Source organism: Microtus pennsylvanicus, chromosome X (genome assembly GCF_037038515.1).
Source record: "Microtus pennsylvanicus isolate mMicPen1 chromosome X, mMicPen1.hap1, whole genome shotgun sequence".
In the NCBI taxonomy this organism is placed as follows: domain Eukaryota; kingdom Metazoa; phylum Chordata; class Mammalia; order Rodentia; family Cricetidae; genus Microtus; species Microtus pennsylvanicus.
In genome coordinates this window covers 141,371,529-141,391,915 of record NC_134601.1, presented here as the reverse complement: position 1 = coordinate 141,391,915, position 20,387 = coordinate 141,371,529, and the positions used below count along the sequence as shown (strand labels likewise).

The window sequence follows — 20,387 nt, the reverse complement described above, 5'->3', positions numbered from 1 at the left end:
AAGGAAGTGTCAGTATAAATGCTCTGAACAACGCATCTGACTAGAGTGTGTAGAAACTCTCCAGAGACCAATGTGGATGGAGAAGATGAGGGAAGAGCAAGATGTACCTCACGAACATAAGGTAAAAGATGTAACAAAATGTGAGGTCACATAAGGTTTTGCCGGCAATCATAGGGACTCTTGATATTTAGAAAGATAAGGAAGAAGCATTGGGAGATTTGACCAGAGAAATGACTTAATTAGGCTGACTTACTGGAAGAATATCTCCTGTACAGTGTTAAGAATGGACTATACAAAAATGATAGTAGATTTATGACAACCTATGAGATTACTTCAATAGTCCAAGAGAAAAGTTATCACATCTGGATGGATACTGTTGGAGGGATGAAATGAAATGGCAGGTTCTGACTATATTTTGAATGTAGAGCTAATAAGATTTCCTGATGGATTAGATATGAGATGTAAGAAAAAAAGTGAAGAGTTATAGATGTCTCAAGATTTAGACCCAAGTAATTGGAATGGTGCCATAGGTAGAATGGGTTTGGGGACTAGAACCCAAGTTCAGTTTTAGAACAAGTTGAGATGGCAATTAGGTATCAAGTGAAGATGGGTGTGGTCTGTATTGAGGGTATTTAGGAGACAGGTCTAAACTGGAGATGTAAATTTGGAAATCAGCAGCATATATTTATCATTTCAGTTAATAATGCCAAATTATACAAAAGTTTCAGACTGTAAGATCACCAAGGATGAACAGATGTCAAGAAGTACATGAATAAACCTTGGGACATCCCACATTAAGAGTTTGGAGAAAAGTGAAGGAACCATGGAAGAAGGATGGCATGGGGCAAACAAGGAGATAGGAATGACATAGAGCTAATAAATGCATAGTGCTTTGAGCCCAGTGAATCAAGAGTGTCATGGAAGAAGTTGCTGATTAGTAAAATTAGATGCAAAAAAGGACTAAGGTTGGGATGTGGTATTTTGGAGATGACTGTTAGTTTTTGTAAGAACAGTTTGGTAACAAAACCCTTTACCAATAGAAATGGATTTAAATGAAAGGAGAAGGGGCAAAGAATATGACTTACTGGCATATTTCAGGCCTTGTGTGCCATTCCCAGCAGGAGAAAGACAGAAGGAAAGGGATGGTGGGGGAGAATTCAATGCGGTGAAGATAGGTAACATTGGGTTCTATGTCAAAAACATTAAGACATGCATCCTAGATCTAGGAATTTATAATTTGTTTGGGGACAATGGGAATAAACACATTTTAAGACAACCAACTAAGAGTACAGGACTGTATAGTGTTAAATTGCTAAAGATGACATCATGGTTGATACAAGAGATATGAGTAGTTAATCACCCGGAATGGTGAAGATTGTGATCAGAAGTCAGGCATTTGAAAATTGATTTAGATGAAGGAAATATTTGAATACACTTTCCTACAATTTTCCTTGGGGACCATCTTGTAGTTTTCTGCAAATATAAGGTCACTTGTGAGCCCATATCTCTAGTGATTATATTATGGATTCTGCATATGTAATAAGTTTTCTGGGTGACTTTTATGTACATCAAACTTCATAAATGGCTCAATTTTATTGAGTAGGTTTATATTACCAATTGATGAGATATCCAGAATACTACAATTAAGGGGGAAATGAATGATATATTCAAATATTCCCAGTAAATATATGTACTTATAAACTTAAGTTCTAAGAAGTTATATTTAAAATAACATTCATTTGTACTTAGATTAGACCTAATTAAATTGTTTATTGATATTCTAGGCATCTGTAACTTTATGAGTCTTTCATAAGAGGGGACGTTGAATATTAATCTGTGAGTTCAATTAAGTACCAGAGAAGGTAATTCACAGAGTATAGCTGGCCCAAATAGTCTATAAGGTCCATCTGAAGCCTTGGAACTAGGCACTTTGGAAAATGCAAATTATGAGCCCACTGGTGGTTTTGTACAGACTACCCTGGGATGAGATTTCCAAACTGCTGTGCTCTATCTCAAATGAGGCCTCAAATTGGCAATCTTGCCACTGTGTTTTCCCAGCTCACCTTCCTATACAATTCAAGAAGGGGGTGAAGAAGAGCACTTTATGTCTCTGCAAATTAGAAATACTTTGTTGTGGTTTGTATCACTGTGAACACAAAGAATGGATTTCAGGACAGGAGAATCTACAAGTTATAGGGAAGTGATGAAGGGCATGGTTGATTTTAGCGGACACTTTCAAAGGTAATGGTTTTGATTATCACAGACCTCCCAAGGCCTTACTATTTTTTGGAGGGCTGACTTTCACTGGCTAATAACTGCAGCTGTGCCTTTACTGAAAGACCATGAGTTACTTAGTTCACTGCTCAGGCAACCAACTTTGGGAACTATTTCTTTTATTTTTAAGATAGGGTCTCACTGTGTAGCCCAGGCTGGCTTCAGACTCATAAATTCAGCCTCCCCAGTACTGGGTCTACAGGTGTGTGTTACCATAGCTTACCTGAGAAAAATTTTAAATTTTATTTGATTCTGTCTCTAACCCCCTGTTCATTCATATAGTTCTAAGTATTTCTTCTAATCATTATGGGTATAACTTTCTGTAAATAATTAGTGTAATACAGTATAATATAAAAAGTGTCATAGTGGATAATGGTTAAAATAAGACAGGACTTTCTCATGAAAACAGGCATGTAATGGCTACATACAATGCAAATAATAAGTGTATTAAAATGGAGACATGGGCACGATGTTTATGAAGGGGAAAAGTTAATGTTTTCCTTGAAAGTAGTTAAGAATGATCGTGGAGAGATGGGAGTGATAGAGAGGGCAGAAAAATCCTGGACTTGGGACAAATGCCTCAGGAGCCCAGTAACGTATATCATCTGGATTGACTCTGGACATTGTGCTAAGTGTTTATGCCTCTACCTGACAGAATTGCTGTGATTGTTGACCAACTACATGATCAGAGGACAGCTGATTAATTCACCTGCTTTGAGCAGGTGTTTATGGATGTTTTTTTGGTTGTGTACAACATGTTCATGAGGGTTCATGTCTATGTCTGTGCACATGGAGGGTAGAAGGGCAGAGATCAACCTTAGCACTCTCCTGGAGTCACCTAGCTTGTTTTTTAAGATAGGGTCTCTCAATGGTCTCAGGATTCAACTCAGTTGGCTGAACAGTGTGCTCTAAAGACCTGCCCATCTCTTCATTCTAATGCTGAGATCTCAAGCATGTGCCACCAGGAATGGTTTTCAGTATATTTCCCAAAATATGAAGAACAGGAAAGATTTTAATCTATTGAGAAAATTCCTTCAGTGTTTAGATTTAGAACCTTAGAAAGAAGATGTTTAGACTGTTTAGAAAAGTATAAATTTCTTTCTTAAAGCCATGACTCACTTTTTGCAATATATATAATGTTTAGGGTATTGCTTGTACAATGCTTTAACTCTCATTTCTCTTCTATTTAGCTATGGAAACATAAGTAACACGCTCCGGTATTTTGCAAAACTAGTCACAGAAAAATGTGCTGATTTTGACAGGATGTTTGTTATTGCGTTTTATCTCAGTGATGACACAGTTTCAGTATTTGAACCTATAGAGAGGAATTCCGGTAAGAGACATGTTACTCATCATTTTCCTCACACCATTAACCACCTTTCCCTTTCAAAATTAGGGAGTATAATCTGATTTGATAGCCTAGAATATCTGTGATGATAATTTTCTAACCAATAAATTTCTTCTTACATCAATGTCTTAAATATGAACCCAAATATATAAAATGATAAACAAAGAACAGCTGGGATCAGTTACCCAAAGGAAATCCCCTTTGCCACTATCATTTCTTTTTCCGAGGCATTCCTATGGAACCTCAGGGCTTCAAAATCATGGTTTGACTACCACCAATCACACTCCCAGCCAGAAAGCCAAGAGAGTGTTCCATTGTCCCACTTACAAAAAATCTTTGCCTGATTAAGAGAAGAATACAAGATATACAAATTTAATCTTCAGGATCCATTTTTCTGTGTTACTTCTGTTTGTTCTGGCTGTTGCCAAAGGTCCTGCCCCCAGGCCTGTGGAATGTTATCCAGTATGTTGATCTCATGGCTATTGCTAAGGACAGTCATTGACTTACAAATTTGGAAATGTTCTTTGTTTCAACATGTTTACAACTTTTATCTGTGCTGAAGACATATGTTTGAGAAGAATAACCAGCTCAACTAACTCTTTGGGAAAAAAATAAGTAAAAATTTGGTTTGTACCATTTGCCAATTTACATGTTGTGAATATCCTGATCAAGACCAGTTTCAAGAAACCAACAAGTTTTTTTTTTTAAAAAATGACATGCAAAAGTCTGAAAATGTAACAGTCAAGTCATATACTTGAACTTCTTTAGCCACTTAGTATGCTGATGAATAATGGATAATTGGTACAACTAAGTCAGGCCCTCAGTGTAATTTGAATAACAGAACATCTTAAAATATAAAACTAAATAAGGATGAGCATATGCCATGTTCTGAATGGTCACAAATATCAATTCTGTACACTTAGAAAAGTAATTATTGTAAATGGAAATTACTCTTTCATTTCCCGGCTGCCCAAACCCGAATAATAACACAGAAACTGTATTAATTATAACACTGTTTGGCCAATAGTTTAGGCATATTTCTAACTCACTCTTCCATCTTAGATTAACCCTTTTCTATTAATCTGTGTATCATCACGAGGCTGTGGCCTACCATACATGGCACCAACTGACTCTACCTACTTTTTCTATATATCTCTGTTTGGATTTCCCACCTGGCTTTACTCTACTAAACCATTGGCTGAAACAGCTTCTTTAATAATCAATGGTAATAAAACATATGATAGCATACACAGGGGAATCCCACATTATCTCCCCTTTCTGTCTAAATAAATAGGAAGGTTTTAACTTTAACATAGTAAAATTACATATAACAAAACAGGTATCAAACAAGAGTTACAGTTATAATATTTATATCCACTTTATCTTTTATTATAATTAATGAAAACAGTAGTTATAACTATCTCTTTTCAACTCTATCAAAACCTCCAGAAGGATATATTACCTAGGTAAACAGGAAGTGCCTTGTAAGCAGCTTCCAAAACTCTAGAATTGACAGAGACATCTTGCTGCCTGGACAGTCACCCGAAGTTCTTCTGTAATGTTGGGACATCCTTCTTCAGCCTGTAGGTCCATAATATCTGGCAGACTTTTCCATGAATCAGGAAATTTGAAGATCTGTTTTGTTTTGTAATGGCACCATACAAGTTCATAAGATGCTTTCTTCTGTGTCCTACAAAATGTCTCGCAGCTTTTTCATGAAGCAGAAACCCAAAAGGACTGTCTCACCTTTAGGCAAATAATTTTTCTGTGGATCCTACATGTCCAGTTTATACAGCATGCCATCAAGCAGTCCAAGAAATAGCAATTTCTTGCCCAAATGACTAACAAACTCTTTAAGGAGCCTCTTTGATGATGCCCATCTTCCTCTTGAAGTAGTTTGTTGCTGCCAGGAGCAGATGAGTCAATCTCATTGTCATGAAAAGTCCTAAGTTTTTAAAACATTTTAAATGCCATATTCTGTTAGTCTTTAAAAGGTTTGAAGAATACCTAACTGAAATACATCTCTGTACATCTAGAAAACCTAACTGACCACATGCTTGACTATTATAGATGACTGTCTATTAACCTGTATTTCTTAATTATACATTACATTTTTAAATCAGCCACACAAGCACAACACCTTAATCAGAGTAAAAATATACATATAACAAAATTGGCCTCAAATATGTATTAATAAATCAAGATACATACCAATAAAAAGTATTTATCTCTATAGTATATCCCCTATAAATATAAACAAATTTTCATAAACAATCATTTAGGGAATTTGGGCATTGTTCTCTAAACTACTTCCTGCTGATTGGGGGTGCTGTTAATAAGGTCTTTCATGGGATATCCTGTGTGGTAGGTCCATCTCAGCCAGCAGTCCTGAAGCTGTCATGGATGTTGCACCATCTGGGCCATTGCTTCAGGGGGTCTTATTTGATCAAACAATATTAGCCACTAAGGAATCCATAGCTTTCTATCCTCTGAGGAAACAAAAGCAAAACTTCTTTTTCAAAGCAACATATCCTTAGACCCAAATATTGAAGTCAAAATACCTTTAAAACATATATGTTGGTTTAGCTTAGTAGCCTGTACAATGAAATGTCTCTCTGTACTTAGCTTATATACAGTCAAAAAATTCAAAGAAAACACAATAATTTACATAATCCAGACTATGTGTATTTTCCATCTTTACATGGCTTATTTTTCTTTTTTTTAACTCTATTACTTTTTAATATTTATTTTTATTATCTTTACTCCTTTAATCTACGACTTACTCTGTCTCTTTAAATACTTTGTTTTATTTTTTAAAACTATTTATTTCTTTTTATAACTGTCTATACTCTTTTTCTTCTCTGTCCCAAACCTATGTACATTTTTAAAACACATTGTGACCCATTCAGAGTTTTTTTTTTTTCATCTGACTCTGTCTTTATTGTGTATCTGTAATCACTTTCTGACCAGGAGCACCTTTTATTTTTAAATGCTAAGTGGGCATGACTAGGACTAAGGCTGCTTTGCCTTTTGACTCTGCCCAGTCCAACATGGCAGAGGTATATTTGCCACCAGCTCTACAAGCCATACTTTCTACACCAGTTCCAGCAGATTCACTTCACCATCAATCAACCTTTAGCACGCTGCTCACAAAGCCCATTCAAATGCTCCATAGCAGTGTCTCCCAACAGAGACAGAGCCTTTCATGCCAGCATGAACCAGGAAGCCCTCCCATAAAGAAGGCATGCAGTCTTAGTTGCCAATGCTAAGTCAGGAACACCTCTCTTAAAGGAAACTCAGAACCCCTGCTTGCCACCAGCGAACAGAATTTACCTGAAAAAAAAAATGCAGCTATCAAGAAGCTGCACTAAACTCATTCTTTTGTGTCTAGAATTTCTACCCAAACTCTCTCAGGTTTTATGTGGATGTAGTTGCCACACATTAGGCACCATTTTTTGAATGGAGACTGCTTGTTTGTTTCCCACTCACCCAGACCTGAATGATAACGCAGAAACTATATTAATTACAACATTGTTTGGCCAATATCTTAGGCATATTTCTAGCTAACTTTTACATCTTAAATTAACCCAATTTTATTAATCTGTCTATTATCATGAGTGGCCTACAGGTAAAAGTTCTAGGGTATCTGTCTCCTTGGGCATCTACATGGCATCTTCCTGATTATGCCTTTCTTCTCTCTATGTCTCTATTCAGATTTCCTGCCTAGCTGTACTCTACTAAGCCATTAACTGAAACAGCTTCTTTAATAACCAATGCTAATAAAACATATTCATAGCATACAGAGGGGAAGCCCACGTAAAATTATGGAGCCAAGAAAATTGCACTTGTAAAATAGAAAGTTTACAAAAATAGTGACCATCACTGAGGACTTACTATTATCCTTAAGTTTCAAAGCAGGTTAGGTCCTCTAAAAAGAGGCAAATCCAGAGACAGGGTTAATGTAGAAGAGATTTATTTAAACAATGAAAACAAATTAACAAACAAACAAAATCAACAATAAAATGCTGAAGGAACTAGAGGAAGCCCAGAGAACCATCAGATTGCAGTGGGTTTTCTCTTTTTTCTTTCTCTCTCTCTCCCTCTCCCTCTCTCTCTCACTCCCCCCCTCCTCTGATCTTCTCTCCCCTTGTCCCTTTCTCCATAGTCTCACTATATAGCCCAGGCAGGAACTAAAACTCATTATCTCCTGAGTGTTGGAATTATACATATCTAATACCACATCTGGCTATAGTAGTTTCTAACTCCTATGAAGGACAGAGGAAAGGGAGAAAGTGGTAGATCTTAGATCTTAGTGGACTTATAAGGAATTTCTGATAGACATATCCAAAGCTGCCAGTTGTCTATGCAGGAATGGACCAGTTTCAGTGTTCCTACTTTGAACTTTCATTTGTTGGTAGCAGCCTGTAGCAGCTAGGGCCTTTTTATGGTAATGTTCCCCACAGTAAGAGGTGATCTGAGAGTAAATTTTTATGACTCCTCCCACATACACATCTTAAAATTCCTATTTTACCAGTACCAACTCTAGCAGTTTAGAGAGCTTAAAAAGGACTTTAAGAGTATGCAGTAGGCAACTGGCAAAGCCAGTATAGAATGCAACTCAATTTGGCTCCAAAGCCTGTATGTTTTCACCACTTCTCCTCTCTGGTCTCATCTGGTCTCAGTTATAGTCATAAGTCCACGTCAGAAGATGCTAGAATCTCCTGTTCAGCTCTGCCTTTTGATTTCCAAGAAGTCAAAGAAAATAAACAAGCATCAGGTAGCTATGCCCAGAAGAGAACAGAAAAATGATGAGAATTCTGGAAAGTAAGCAGCATAAAAAGACTACTAAAAGAAGCAAAGATATTTTACTACGGTGTGAAAGAGGAAACACAAAGGGAACCCCCATACTTGCTTTCTAATACTTAATCTTAATCTTGTCTTAGATGTGGGGTATCTTGCCCTTAATCTGAATGCCAGGTTAAGTGTGAAGCAGTTCTGTGGAAATAAAGAAAGTAGGTGTTTCACTCATGCCTCAGAGAAGAGGAACTTGCTGATGTCCCACTGTTCCAGCTTGCTGTAGAACATACACAAAAGGTCCTTGCTAAATGTTTTTGGAATTTGGAAGAATGAGGAAAGAAAAGTTTTGAATACCATATTACTTTTTTTCTTTAATGCACTAAACCTTTCATTTAGAAGTCTACAAAGTAATGGGTTCATTTTTATTCATGCATATATTTTGATAATATTCATTTCTCTTATCTTTTCTTATATCTGCTCTCTTTAATTTCATATCCTTTCCTCCTAAATTAAACTTTCAGTGTGGTTTATTTGGTTTCACATGATGTTGTCAATTTCCTACAAATGACATGATTTCATTCTTTATGGCTAAATAAAATTCCAGTGTGTATATGAGACGTATTTTCTTCATCCATCCATCCATTGATTAATACCTGTGGCTGATTCCCTAACTTGGCCACTGAGACATACCTGAGTGCATAGCTATCTTTGTAGTATCTTGGAGCCTTGTACTCAGGTTTGTTATATAGCTAGATGATGTGCAAGTTCTATTTTTAATCTCTTCAGGAAATATCTTATGATTTCTATAGTAGTTATACTAATTTACATTATCTCCAGTGGTGTTTAAGAGTTACACAAGAAAAAAAAATGCTGTTTCTTTGCCCACTTCCCTATTCTTCCCTCCCACAGTGTGCAACATGGCTTTACAGATAATTTGTACAGTCTGTGTTGGAAGAGAAAATAACTAAAGGCAAGTTGTGGTTTTTGTAAGAATGAAGCAACTCATGAACTTTTTTTTTTTCATGTTTCTTTAGGGAATGCTGGTGGAATGTTCTTGAAAAGAAGCCGTGTGAAAAAGCCTGGCCAAGAAGTCTTTAAAAGTGAATTTTCAGAATACATCAAGGCTGAGGAGCTCTATATTGGAACCACAGTGAATGTGAATGGCTACCTGTTTCATCTGCTTAATGCTGATGAGTACACCTTAAAGTACATGGAGAATAACACAGACAAGGTGAATACACTGTATATTTCTTGACTCCCTACCTTCTTCAGTGTGTGTTTCTCTCCCTCTAGGACATTTTCTTCTGCATCTTGCCACTGGTGTACATTGCACATTCACACATGTGGGCATGAATAATGGATCTGTGTGACTTGGCCACAGGTCCCATCACAGAGGCCTGGCCCTTGTCTCTGCTATTTACAGCTTAGCTCTCCACTGCCCAGCATCACAGATTCCAGACCCTGGCAGGAGGCAGACCCAATACTGAATCAAGTTTCCTGGGTTTTTGCTGATGCCAACAATGTTGTTAGAAGGCAATACAATAACTATAGGAAAGGAAGAAACTCTGACGGCACACACTGTACCATCCAAATTAATTGACACAGGGTAGCAAAGGAAGTTATGGGTAGAACAGACAGAAATTCCAAAGGAAGCTGTAGTTGCTGAAGTTGCTGGTCTGCTTAACAGTGACACCTGAGGCTGAAATTAGAATCGAAGAAGAAATTTGCTTCAGTGAGCTCATAGAAATATCTTTTTCTTGTTGTATTTTAGTTCTTGAATTAATTTTATTTTTTTTGAGACATACCTAGCCAGATACCTAGGTTGGCTTTGTCTTTACTGTTCACATGCTGCTCTCTTCCCTGCGTGTTGAGATTTCAGGTATGTACCACCACACCCAGCAACAATTTCTTAATTGTTTATATTGTTTAATTGAAAATACTGCAGTGGCAAATGGTTGCTGTTACTAAAAGTGCTGTGCTGACAATATTGTTCTGTAAAAATCCATGGATATAACTCTTAGTCTTTAAATGTAGACTTGTTCAGCATATAAGCTAGTTGTACTTAGAATTCATTGCTTGTAATTTTGAAAAAAATCAGTCTGAACAATTTTATTTTAAGATTTATTAAATAATTATGCACTATTTATATCCACACAGTGCATACTTTATAAAGAAAATGACCAGGGATGAGTTGCTAGGTTTCAAGACAGAGTTAGACCCACACTAGGAATATTAGAGGAAAGACCTCTGTGGGATGAAAGGAGAGGCTCAAGAAGACGCAGGGAATGGGAGCTACCTTCAGAGTGTTGTGCAGGTCAAGTCTCATCCTTGTGAAATGAGAAGGCAAAGAAGGAAGGGTGGGTAGGAAGAACGTAGGTGGCTCAGAGGTTAAGAACATTGGCTGCTCTTGCAGAGGATCTGGGTTCAATTCCCAGTACCCACAAGCATCTGTAATGAGATCTGGTGTTCTCTACTGGCATGCAGGCATACATGCAGGCAGAAAACTATATGCATAATAAATAAATAAATCTTTAAAAAACTAGCTAGTACAGTTTAGAGAAAGTCTTAACCAGGATGATGGGGACCCTAGAACAGTGTGTTTATCAGGTAAATTCAGAGTTATGCAGAAGTGACGGTTGAAAGCTGGTAGTTCACAGTGCTCTTCTCGTTACCTCTATTGAGTATAGCATCTTCCACAGTCACTACACCACCTCTCTGTTTATAGTTTTAGAAATGCAGGTTATTCTAAAACTATAGACCTATACTAGAAGACAACTCTAAACTCATGTGAGAAACATGGTGATTAAGCAGTTAGATTTCCAGAGACCACTAAGCCTGGGTACAAATATGGTCCCCACACTAATAGGTGACAGGGTTTTGTAGATGGAAGTTTCTGTCCCACTTGGTCCTGCAGTCGTTCAGTCCCAAATAAACACACAGAGTCTTATATTAATTATAAACTATTTGGCCTATAGCTCAGACTTAACAACTAACAAACTCATATTTTAAGTTAACCCATAATTCTAATCTATGTTTAGCCATGTGGTTTCATACCTTTTCTCAGTAAGGCATTCTCATCTTGCTCCCTCTGCATCTGGCTGGTAAATGTGTCTCTGCCTTTCTTCTTCCTAGAATTTTCCTAGTCTGGTCACCATGCCTATACTTCCTGCTTGGCTACTGGCCAATCATCATCTTATTAAACCAATATGAGTGACAAATGTTTACAGTGTATAAGAGTATAACCCCAAAACAGACTTTAGTTATGTATGATCTCTAAGCTTCAGTCTCCTTGTCTTTGAAATAAGAGTAACAACAGTGCTTGTTTGATAAAGTTGCTACAGAGGTTAAATGTGATATTTTGTGTGAGGGGCTTAGCCATATAGGACCCATGGCAAGCTTAGTCATTGTTGCTGTTAGAAACCAAAATTCTGGTTTTGAACAGAACCTCTACCTTAACATAAAACATATACTTCTTAACTTAGAATTGCTTGACATAGGAGTTTTGACTTCACTGTCATGCAAAAGTGATATGCTGTCTAATAGAAACTTTAAAATTCTGGGTTTTGCTCCCCTTCCAGCCCCCGGCTAGTACGTACTATATAATCCTGTCTTCTTACATGCCATTGGGCATCAGCAGTGAGCTGCAGACCTTAAAAACACTGTGATCATGAAGTGAAATACTCTCCAGTGTGCTGTATTGCTAAGCTTGAGATGATCTGTAAGTTAGTTGTAATTGGTACATTTTCAACTTACAGTGGGTGTATTAACACACAAATTACTGTAAATTGAGGATTATCTGTGTATATTAAACCATGCATGTGCCTTTTGCTTTATTCTGTTTGCAGTGATAGGAATTGAACTCAGGCCTTGAACATGCTAAATGAGGACTATTCCATTCAGTTATACATCGAGCCAAAACATAATATATAGTTTTAAGATATAAGGGGGTTTTTTTTGTCTTTCAGTATGAGAAAGCAGTATAAGACATTACCTAGTATCAGCATCTCAAGTGAAAATTGCATTGCTTTAAAAATGCTCTTAACAAAGGTATTGTAAGAAGATAAAGATGAATACACTCCTTATTACCAGCCTCAGTAGTCTTTTCAAATGAGCTATCAAATAGATGCTATCATGGAAACACATGAAAGGAAATGCAAAAAAGGAGGGCGCTCAGTAGGTGCCAAAGCACCTGGATCATTTGATGGTGGAATAGAGGCAGCTTTATACTAAAATAGCATCAGAACTTTTTTTTTTCCTAAAATTTCATCTTCTCACTTTTGATCTCTTGGCTGTAATTATTTACAAACTTATGCTTTCTGTAATTGAATAAGAAGTATTCTTTCTAAGTGAAAAAAGCTAACCACAAAGTAGGAGACAGAAACAGTGGAATGCCTAGACAACAAATGTATTTAGGTTACAGTGCTTTTGCAGAACTTTGACACCCAGCTTTGTTATGGTCAGTACTTTGCCTGGTGGCCAGCCATTCTAATGAACTAGAGAAAGTAGGTGTACATTTAGCCAGCTCTAAATCTCTTTTTCTTTCCATCAGGGTCGGCTAAAATATCAAGGTTATGTGTGAGAGTTAGAGGAAGGCTAAGATTGTTTAGTAAACTTTGTTACCTGCTATCCCTTAAGTTCAATCTTTCATTCAGAAGATAACAAGGCTAGTTATTTCTTGTGCAGATTTGTTTCTAGGTAAAGACATGTATAGTTTACATTGGGTTTACCATGTAGTCTTGTTGGTCTCCATTACCCTCCTAAGGTACAGGGAATAAGAAACTTCAGAATGTTCAGCTGTGAATGGAACATACATATCAGAAGCCTTCCTCAGGCTCAGGCATCATTGTGGAAGGAGGAAGAAAGATTGCAAGAGCCAGTCAGAGACCATGGATAAGTGGGAACCAGTGTCTTCTGGGAACAACAGAGCAACTTCACTGTGAGCTCACAGTGGTTGTCATAGCATTCATAAGACCTGTGCAAGCCCAAGGCAGACCAAATTCCAGCATGGAAAGTGGAGTTGTGCATGAAATTCTACCACCAGCTCTGGAACTATTGATAACTGTGAGCTGCTAAGAGAAGGAGAGCCAGGCAGGAGAACGGGAAGAGGGCAGGGAGGAGAAACTGTGGTTGATATGTAAAATTAATAAAAAATTTAAAAGAAAAAGTATAGTCTCTGGTAAGTCAGCCACACTTGAGTGTAAGGTCACAGATAAAAAAAATAGATAGCACAAATTGGTCTTGATTAGTTAAAAACAAGAAAAAGAACACAGTTGGGTAAGTAGGGAAGACAGGAGGACTTGAGAAGAGTCAGGGAAGAGGTAAAATGTGATCAAACCACAGTGTATGAAATCCTCAAAGAAATAATATTGAGAATGATGGTTATGGTTGCGGTGATGGTGATGATGATGATATAATGACCTCCTGGTATCATGCGTATGTCTTGTTTTTACTCCTTCAAGTTTCCATACAGCAACTTTGAACTTGCCATACAAAAGCTGAAAGAAGAAAAATCTAAGTCAAGAGAGATCAAGCAGATATTTTCGGCTGCTGACCATAACCACATAAAGGTGTTGCCTTTTAATACATTCAGGTAAGCTGTATTCTTCTAGCATGGATCTGTTTTTCCCAAAGAATGGAAAGAACCCTTTCTTTCCTAGTGTTTCCCAATCAGTTGGCTACATGGGTTTTTATTAAAGATTGGTATTTATTTGTCTTTGTATTACTTTGTATTTAAGGTTTGACTGTGATGTCTTAGTAAGTTTTATGTAATTATATACAAGACATTTAGAGGGAGGAATGGAGACAAAAGCCAGTTGCTGATGATCAGAGAAAAGGCCACATTTTATTTGAATGTCTGTATCTTCAATTGCATCTGAATTCCAAAAGACAAAAGACAGGCATCAGAGACTTTGTCTCAATTCCCCTCAATTTTCCTGTCATGCTATATATAAGAGTAGTGAGAAGTATCATATGAAATCATGAACAATATTTTCTCAAAGGTAAAGTTGAATTCTGAAATTTCCTAGTAGCTGACCTAGGCAAATTCCCAAAGAACAGAAACACAGGGAAATTTCAAGTTCAGGGTCTAGTACAATTGTGAGGACTCTTTGCTAGAAAACAAAGTGAATGGAGTGTTTAGGAGAATATAAATTAAATCATGGATGGAGGACAAAGAGGACTTTCTCTTTAGCTTGAGAATTCTAGCTTTTGAAAAGAATAAGTAGTTAAAAGCTATATATTGGGCTTAATACAGTCAAGATGTAGCCTGGAAAATGAAGATAGGAACTCAGGTAAGAATGGCAATGTGGACTTTCCAAATTTGTGTTTACAGTTGCTTGTTGGCATCACTACCTGGTAGTCTGGAGCCTATAATGAGGCCTTATGTTTTCTAGGAGTTTATTTGTTGTTATAACAAAGCTCTTTTGTGTCTTCAAAGTGTTCTTTTGAGAGGAGCTTGCAGAAGGCATATTTTTATTGTTTAGAATTGCCAAATTTCTGGGATCAATAAGAATTTACAGTTCTTTATTATTCTGCATTATCATATACATATGGTCCTTGTGCTCTGGAATAGAAATGGAGACAAAGCAAACAGCGAAGACAATTACTCAGATCATGAACTAATGGGAAACACTGGAGGAGAAAACAAGAAATTTCCTTCAGAAACGAGGGAGTGCTTTTGTTTTTACTATTTTGTGTCCTTTTACAAAAGCATTGGTCCTCCTAGTACTCTCAAAAGACTATTGGAAATATTTTAGCAAGTTCACAGGGCCTTTTGGGAAGTACTTTGGCCAGAAAGGATTTCCAAGGAAGAGAAATTGGTATGCAAATAGAGGCCTCATCCTAATTGTAAATGTAATAAAGGAACACCAACTATATAATTAGAATAACAGCTACCAGGTACTGTGGGCTTACAAAAAACAACCACCACCAACAAAAAACCACCAGCCTCTACATCCTAGACATTCCATAGCATGAACTCCAGCCTCAGATTATCACAGGCCTGAAAAACTTTTCAGTGGCTTGCTTTGACTGCAGCCAACAGAACTTGAGCAATTGGACTGTTTGTTTTATTTTATTTTATTTTATTAATTAGAACTGGGAGGACTATCCAGTGAAGACTGAATATGCCTGTGTTTATTTTCCATATGCTTATACATCCCAATCCAAAAATTGAGGAATAAGGAAAAAGAATGTTTTAACATGACACAAAGTACAAACAGAACAACCACCTGCTTCAATACTTGAGACATCAAGCCACTATTTCCTGAGTTAAGCATTCTGATGTTTTAGACAGGACATGCAGTGACTACACCTTAGGCCAAGTTTCCTGTCGGCAGCCACTCCCTGGGTCAAATCTCCTGTCTTATCCTTGTAGGAGCAAGAATAGGTTTGAATCCTCTTATGTTTGATGACCAATGTGGAACAGATCCACTTCCATGGGCAATCTAAATACCCAAACATAAGTAACCACACACTAGGTCAAGGGATGTTGTTTGTAGCCAGTCCTGAAGTCAGACTTCTGTCAATGACTTTGAAAGAGCAAGAGTAGGCTTAAGCTCTCTGACCTTCAGTCAACATGGAACAGACCCACTTCTATGGGCCCCACAAGAGGGTTTCCTTTTTGTTTGTCCAAGAAGGGTTAGTGATTGGTTCTAGGCCTGAAGTATAAGTCAGATTTCCTCATAACCGACCTGGAGTTTTAGCTAGAGTGCATAGTGTGGTTAGTGGCCATCGTGCCGGCTTCATAAATACACAATGCAGAAAGGGTGAAATATGGTAAAAAAAAAACAAAACCACTACCAAATCCACTCATTAGCCAGGTAGTGGTTGCACATGCCCTTAATCCTAGCACTTGTGAGGCAGAAGGAGGTGGATCTCTATGAGTTCAAGGCCAGCCTGGTCTACAGAGTGAGTTCCAGGACAGCCACAGCAACACAAAGAAATTCTATCTCAAAAAACCAAAACAAATCCATTCATTAAAAATATTGTCTATAAAGCAGGCTGGCAAAACCTATTATCTTTCTATTCCATGCTATCACTTCTTTTTCTGTTGGCCCCACTGGTTACCTTTTAATTTTTCAAACATATCAAGTTCTTCCCTGCTTCCAAGTCTATACACAGAGTTCTCTCTGCCTGGAAGGACCTTACCACTTTCCTTTCCAGGGAAAATTCTAGGACTTTTTATTACCAGAGTATTTGTTTCTGTCCGACAACCCTAAGTAAATACCCACTGTTATTCTTAGCCCTTTGCTTATATTTCTTCACAGCATATAACACAGTTTGTAATTATTTTACTTAGAGAATTGTTTACTTGGAGGAGTGATGATGTGTGTGTGTACTTGGGTGTTTTTTTTATTCTAATAGAAAATGTAAGAACCTTGATAATCTTGTACACTACAGTATCCCTGGGCTTCCAGTGCTAAGCTCCATTTAGACACAGTCACTGAATGACATGAGCCACTAGGATTATTTCTGGATGGTCTAGTTTGGAGGTGGCTGCATGATCCTTATATTAGTCAGTTTTCCATTGCAACAATATAATACCTGATGCTGAGTAATATATGAAGAAAGGAAATTTAGTTAGCTCCTTAAAAGAGCTCATGAGAAATCCATGAAAACCATATCCCTCTCTTCCTCAGGCAGTGCCTTCAATGACCTAACCACCTCCTATTAGGCCTCATCTTTTAAAGATTCTTACTACCTCTCACATTATTGCACTTGGAAAGGAATCAAACTTCCAACATGGAGAATATTGCATCTAAACCACAACAGTTTCCAAATTAGAGCATAGACTTAGAGTCAACATGATCTGGTCCAAGTAACATCTTTAGGTTCCACACTGAGTTCCTGGGCATGGACCTCTTCCATCAGTACTTGGTTTGCAAGTGTAGGTCCCTACCCATCTTCATCAGTATGCTCTTTTGCTTTCCATATCCTAGTCTGGGTAATGACAAAGGAACCCCATAGCCAGTCATTTCATATCATACATTTTAATGTTTTACTCCATGCTTTTACTAGCTAGTATTTTTATGTGTATATGTATTTGTATACATTCTGGATTATTTCTCTTTTAGATAACCTCATGGAGAGTAGGAACCTTTGGTTTCTTGCCTTCTACTTTAGCCATGGCATTTGTCACAGTGTTGAGCAAATAGTAAGGAATTTATAAATCTTAAGTGGCCACCTTTTCTCTAGTCATGACTACTTTGCTTCTGACATAGAGATGTTCCAGTTGACATCTAAGTATTAATTAATTCCTCAAACTTATTGGTCTCTTGAACTGTACAGACCTTGAAATAGGAGTGTCTTTGAACCTTCTCCTATTGGATGTTCCTTAGGCATCTGCAGAGAACCTTTTTTTTAAAGATAAATTTATTCATTTGCTTATTTCTTTCTGTGTGTGTGTGTGTGTGTGTGTGTGTGAGAGAGAGAGAGAGAGAGAGAGAGAGAGAGAGAGAGAGAGAGAGAGAGAGAGAGAGAGGAGATTATGTATACTATACTATGTAGCATACAGGAGCCCGTGGAAGCCAGGAAAGGGCATAGGGTCCCCTATAACTGTACTTACAGGCAGTTGTAAGCTGATTTGTTGGTGCTGGGAACTGAACCCAGGTCTTCTATAAGAGCAATAAGTACTCTTGACCACTCAGGCATCTCTGAAACCCTGTGACTTTATTTTTCTCCATTACATTGCACCTGAGGACTATATTCTAGTAAAGACCACATTATGTGTTGTAGGGCCAGGCGAGGGATCTTCCTGGTGTCTTTTCTCCATCTAATCCCTGTGTTTCCCCCTCATCTTTGGAATTGCATTTCTTACCCTCTAGAATGGTTCCTTACTTTCTATCTAAAATCCCATCATTGTCCTGATGTTTGGAGAACTGAGAAAGTCATCTTCCATTTAAGAGTTCCATTCTGCAAAGTTTTCCCAAGTGACCCTCTTCAGATGTGATTAGGCCATTCTTCTCTTTAAAGCTTGCTTAACTCCCTGTTATCTCTGGGACAAATCCTAGCCACTCAGTGTACCATGTGAGTTTGGTCACAGTCTGTTCCTTGCCTACCACTTTATTTTCATCTTGTTAGCATAAAATTTTTTAGAAGCCACCATTTATTGAGTACTTAATGTGGGCTAATAGATGTACTGAACTGTTTTCAATTTCCTTTGTACTGGGAGATCCCTGCTGTTCCTTATTTCATTTGCTTCTTCCATGGGCCTGCTAAGTACAATAGATGTTTACTGAATAATTTAATGAATGATTCCATTTCTCTATCAATGTTAAGTCTAAAGCTCCCTGAAGATAGATAAATAATTGACATCATGGAAGGGCCATATGTCTCTGGCTTAATGATGGCAGGGAAACTTAGGCCTATCCCTCACCAGAAAAGCAACCTCCTTGCATTCCTTGCATCTCCTCTTACATCCATACTTTGGTTCTAAGGTTCTTTATATACTCTGACATCCTGGAACTCTTACATTGTAGGTTTACAATGAACTTGTTAAATGTTTCCTTTTCTGGTTCATGCATGGAAACAATAAAAGATAATAGAAACTTCTAGGCTTCATTTATATGACTCCAGTACTCTGAAATAGAGGCCTACCCACTCTACTATGTACCTGAGACCTTAGGGCCCATATCTGTTGTATTGCCCAACGGACAGGTCAGGAAGTCATAGGTAATAGTTCTATTTAAAAAAAATAGGTTTAGTTTATTTTACATGTATGAGTATTTTGCCTGCATGTAAGTATATGCACTATATGTTTGTTTGGTGGCCTAGGAAGTCAGAAAAGGTATTCAGTCCCCTAGAACCATAGTTACAGGTGTTTGTTAGCTGCCATTTAGATTCTGGGAATTGAACCTGGGTCCTTTGCAAGAGCTCTCAGCACTCTTAACTGCTGAACCCCATGATTCTCAGTTTTTCTTTAAGTGGTGAACATTTCTCTTTTGCCCTATAGAAATCATCAATTATGCCTCTACACTGGACCTGTTTCTCTGTGGCCCTTTATTCTCTGAGAGATTCACCTGTAACAGCTACTGATTGTTATCCAAGATAGTGCAGAGGGCCATTCTCAGAGGGAGGGCAGATATCAGCAGGATGCAGGGTCAGGTCTAGGCTTAACAGGCATAGAATTTCATGTATTTGGGAACACAGGCAGGGAGAACCTTTCCAGAGTGGCCTCAACACTCCCAAGCACAGGTGGCAGCAGCAGTAAGAGCTCTCTACCAGGGAAGGTGCAGCTCATCTCTCTTGGCTACCTCTCTGAGCACTGTGCTAACTAGCCATCAGAGATGACTCCTGATACTTTGTAGCTGTATAGACTTTTGATACTGTGCATGCTACTGTTTTCTCACTACTTAGATGACAGCTGTCCAAGTGCAGAGTCCATGCCAGTTCCTCCTGTGTCTTCCCAAGATCCCTTTAGAACCGGGTATATGAGGCCTCAATAAATGCAGAAAATTATTCCACAGCTCTTCCTTAGACTCCCATTATTGACTGAAAGGCCAGTGGTTCTTTTGTGAACATTGTATAATCAAATGCTTTTAAGATTTAGAGCCTTGAGTAAATGTTCTCACTTATAAAACTGAATAATGCGCTCACTCATATCCTGAGGGAGGTAGTGTGCTATAAATAGACTAGACTGCTGACTTTGGACTTGGCAGACCCATATCCAAAGTTAATCTCTTTCATTTACAAGCCTGGTGGCCTTGGGTACATTACTAAATATTTTTTCATCTGTAAAATATGTATAGCAATACCCACTGCATAGAACTCTTGTGATTACTAATAGATTTGTTACTGTTTGTAAAGTTCTTATTGTAGCCCACCAACTATTTCATGGTGAATATTTAACACAGTGAAAACCTTCATTCTTATTTCATTCTCATAATTGCGACCTGTTGTTCTGGTAAAGGCAGTAATCTATAAATTGTATAATGTTTTCAGTATTTCAGTAAACTGTCCTTTTACTCAT

The 20,387-nt window shown here is 37.7% G+C and overlaps 1 protein-coding gene across 1 annotated transcript in view; it reads left to right on the top strand.

The window, feature by feature from the left end:
* Nucleotides 1-20,387, top strand: part of Efhc2 (EF-hand domain containing 2) — a 152,232-nt gene that overhangs the window by 72,378 nt on the left and 59,467 nt on the right. The window contains exons 9-11 of the mRNA XM_075957038.1: nt 3,465-3,607; nt 9,454-9,650; nt 13,879-14,009. Of these exons, the coding sequence (XP_075813153.1) occupies nt 3,465-3,607; nt 9,454-9,650; nt 13,879-14,009 (471 nt within the window). The remainder of the gene's footprint in view (nt 1-3,464; nt 3,608-9,453; nt 9,651-13,878; nt 14,010-20,387) is intronic.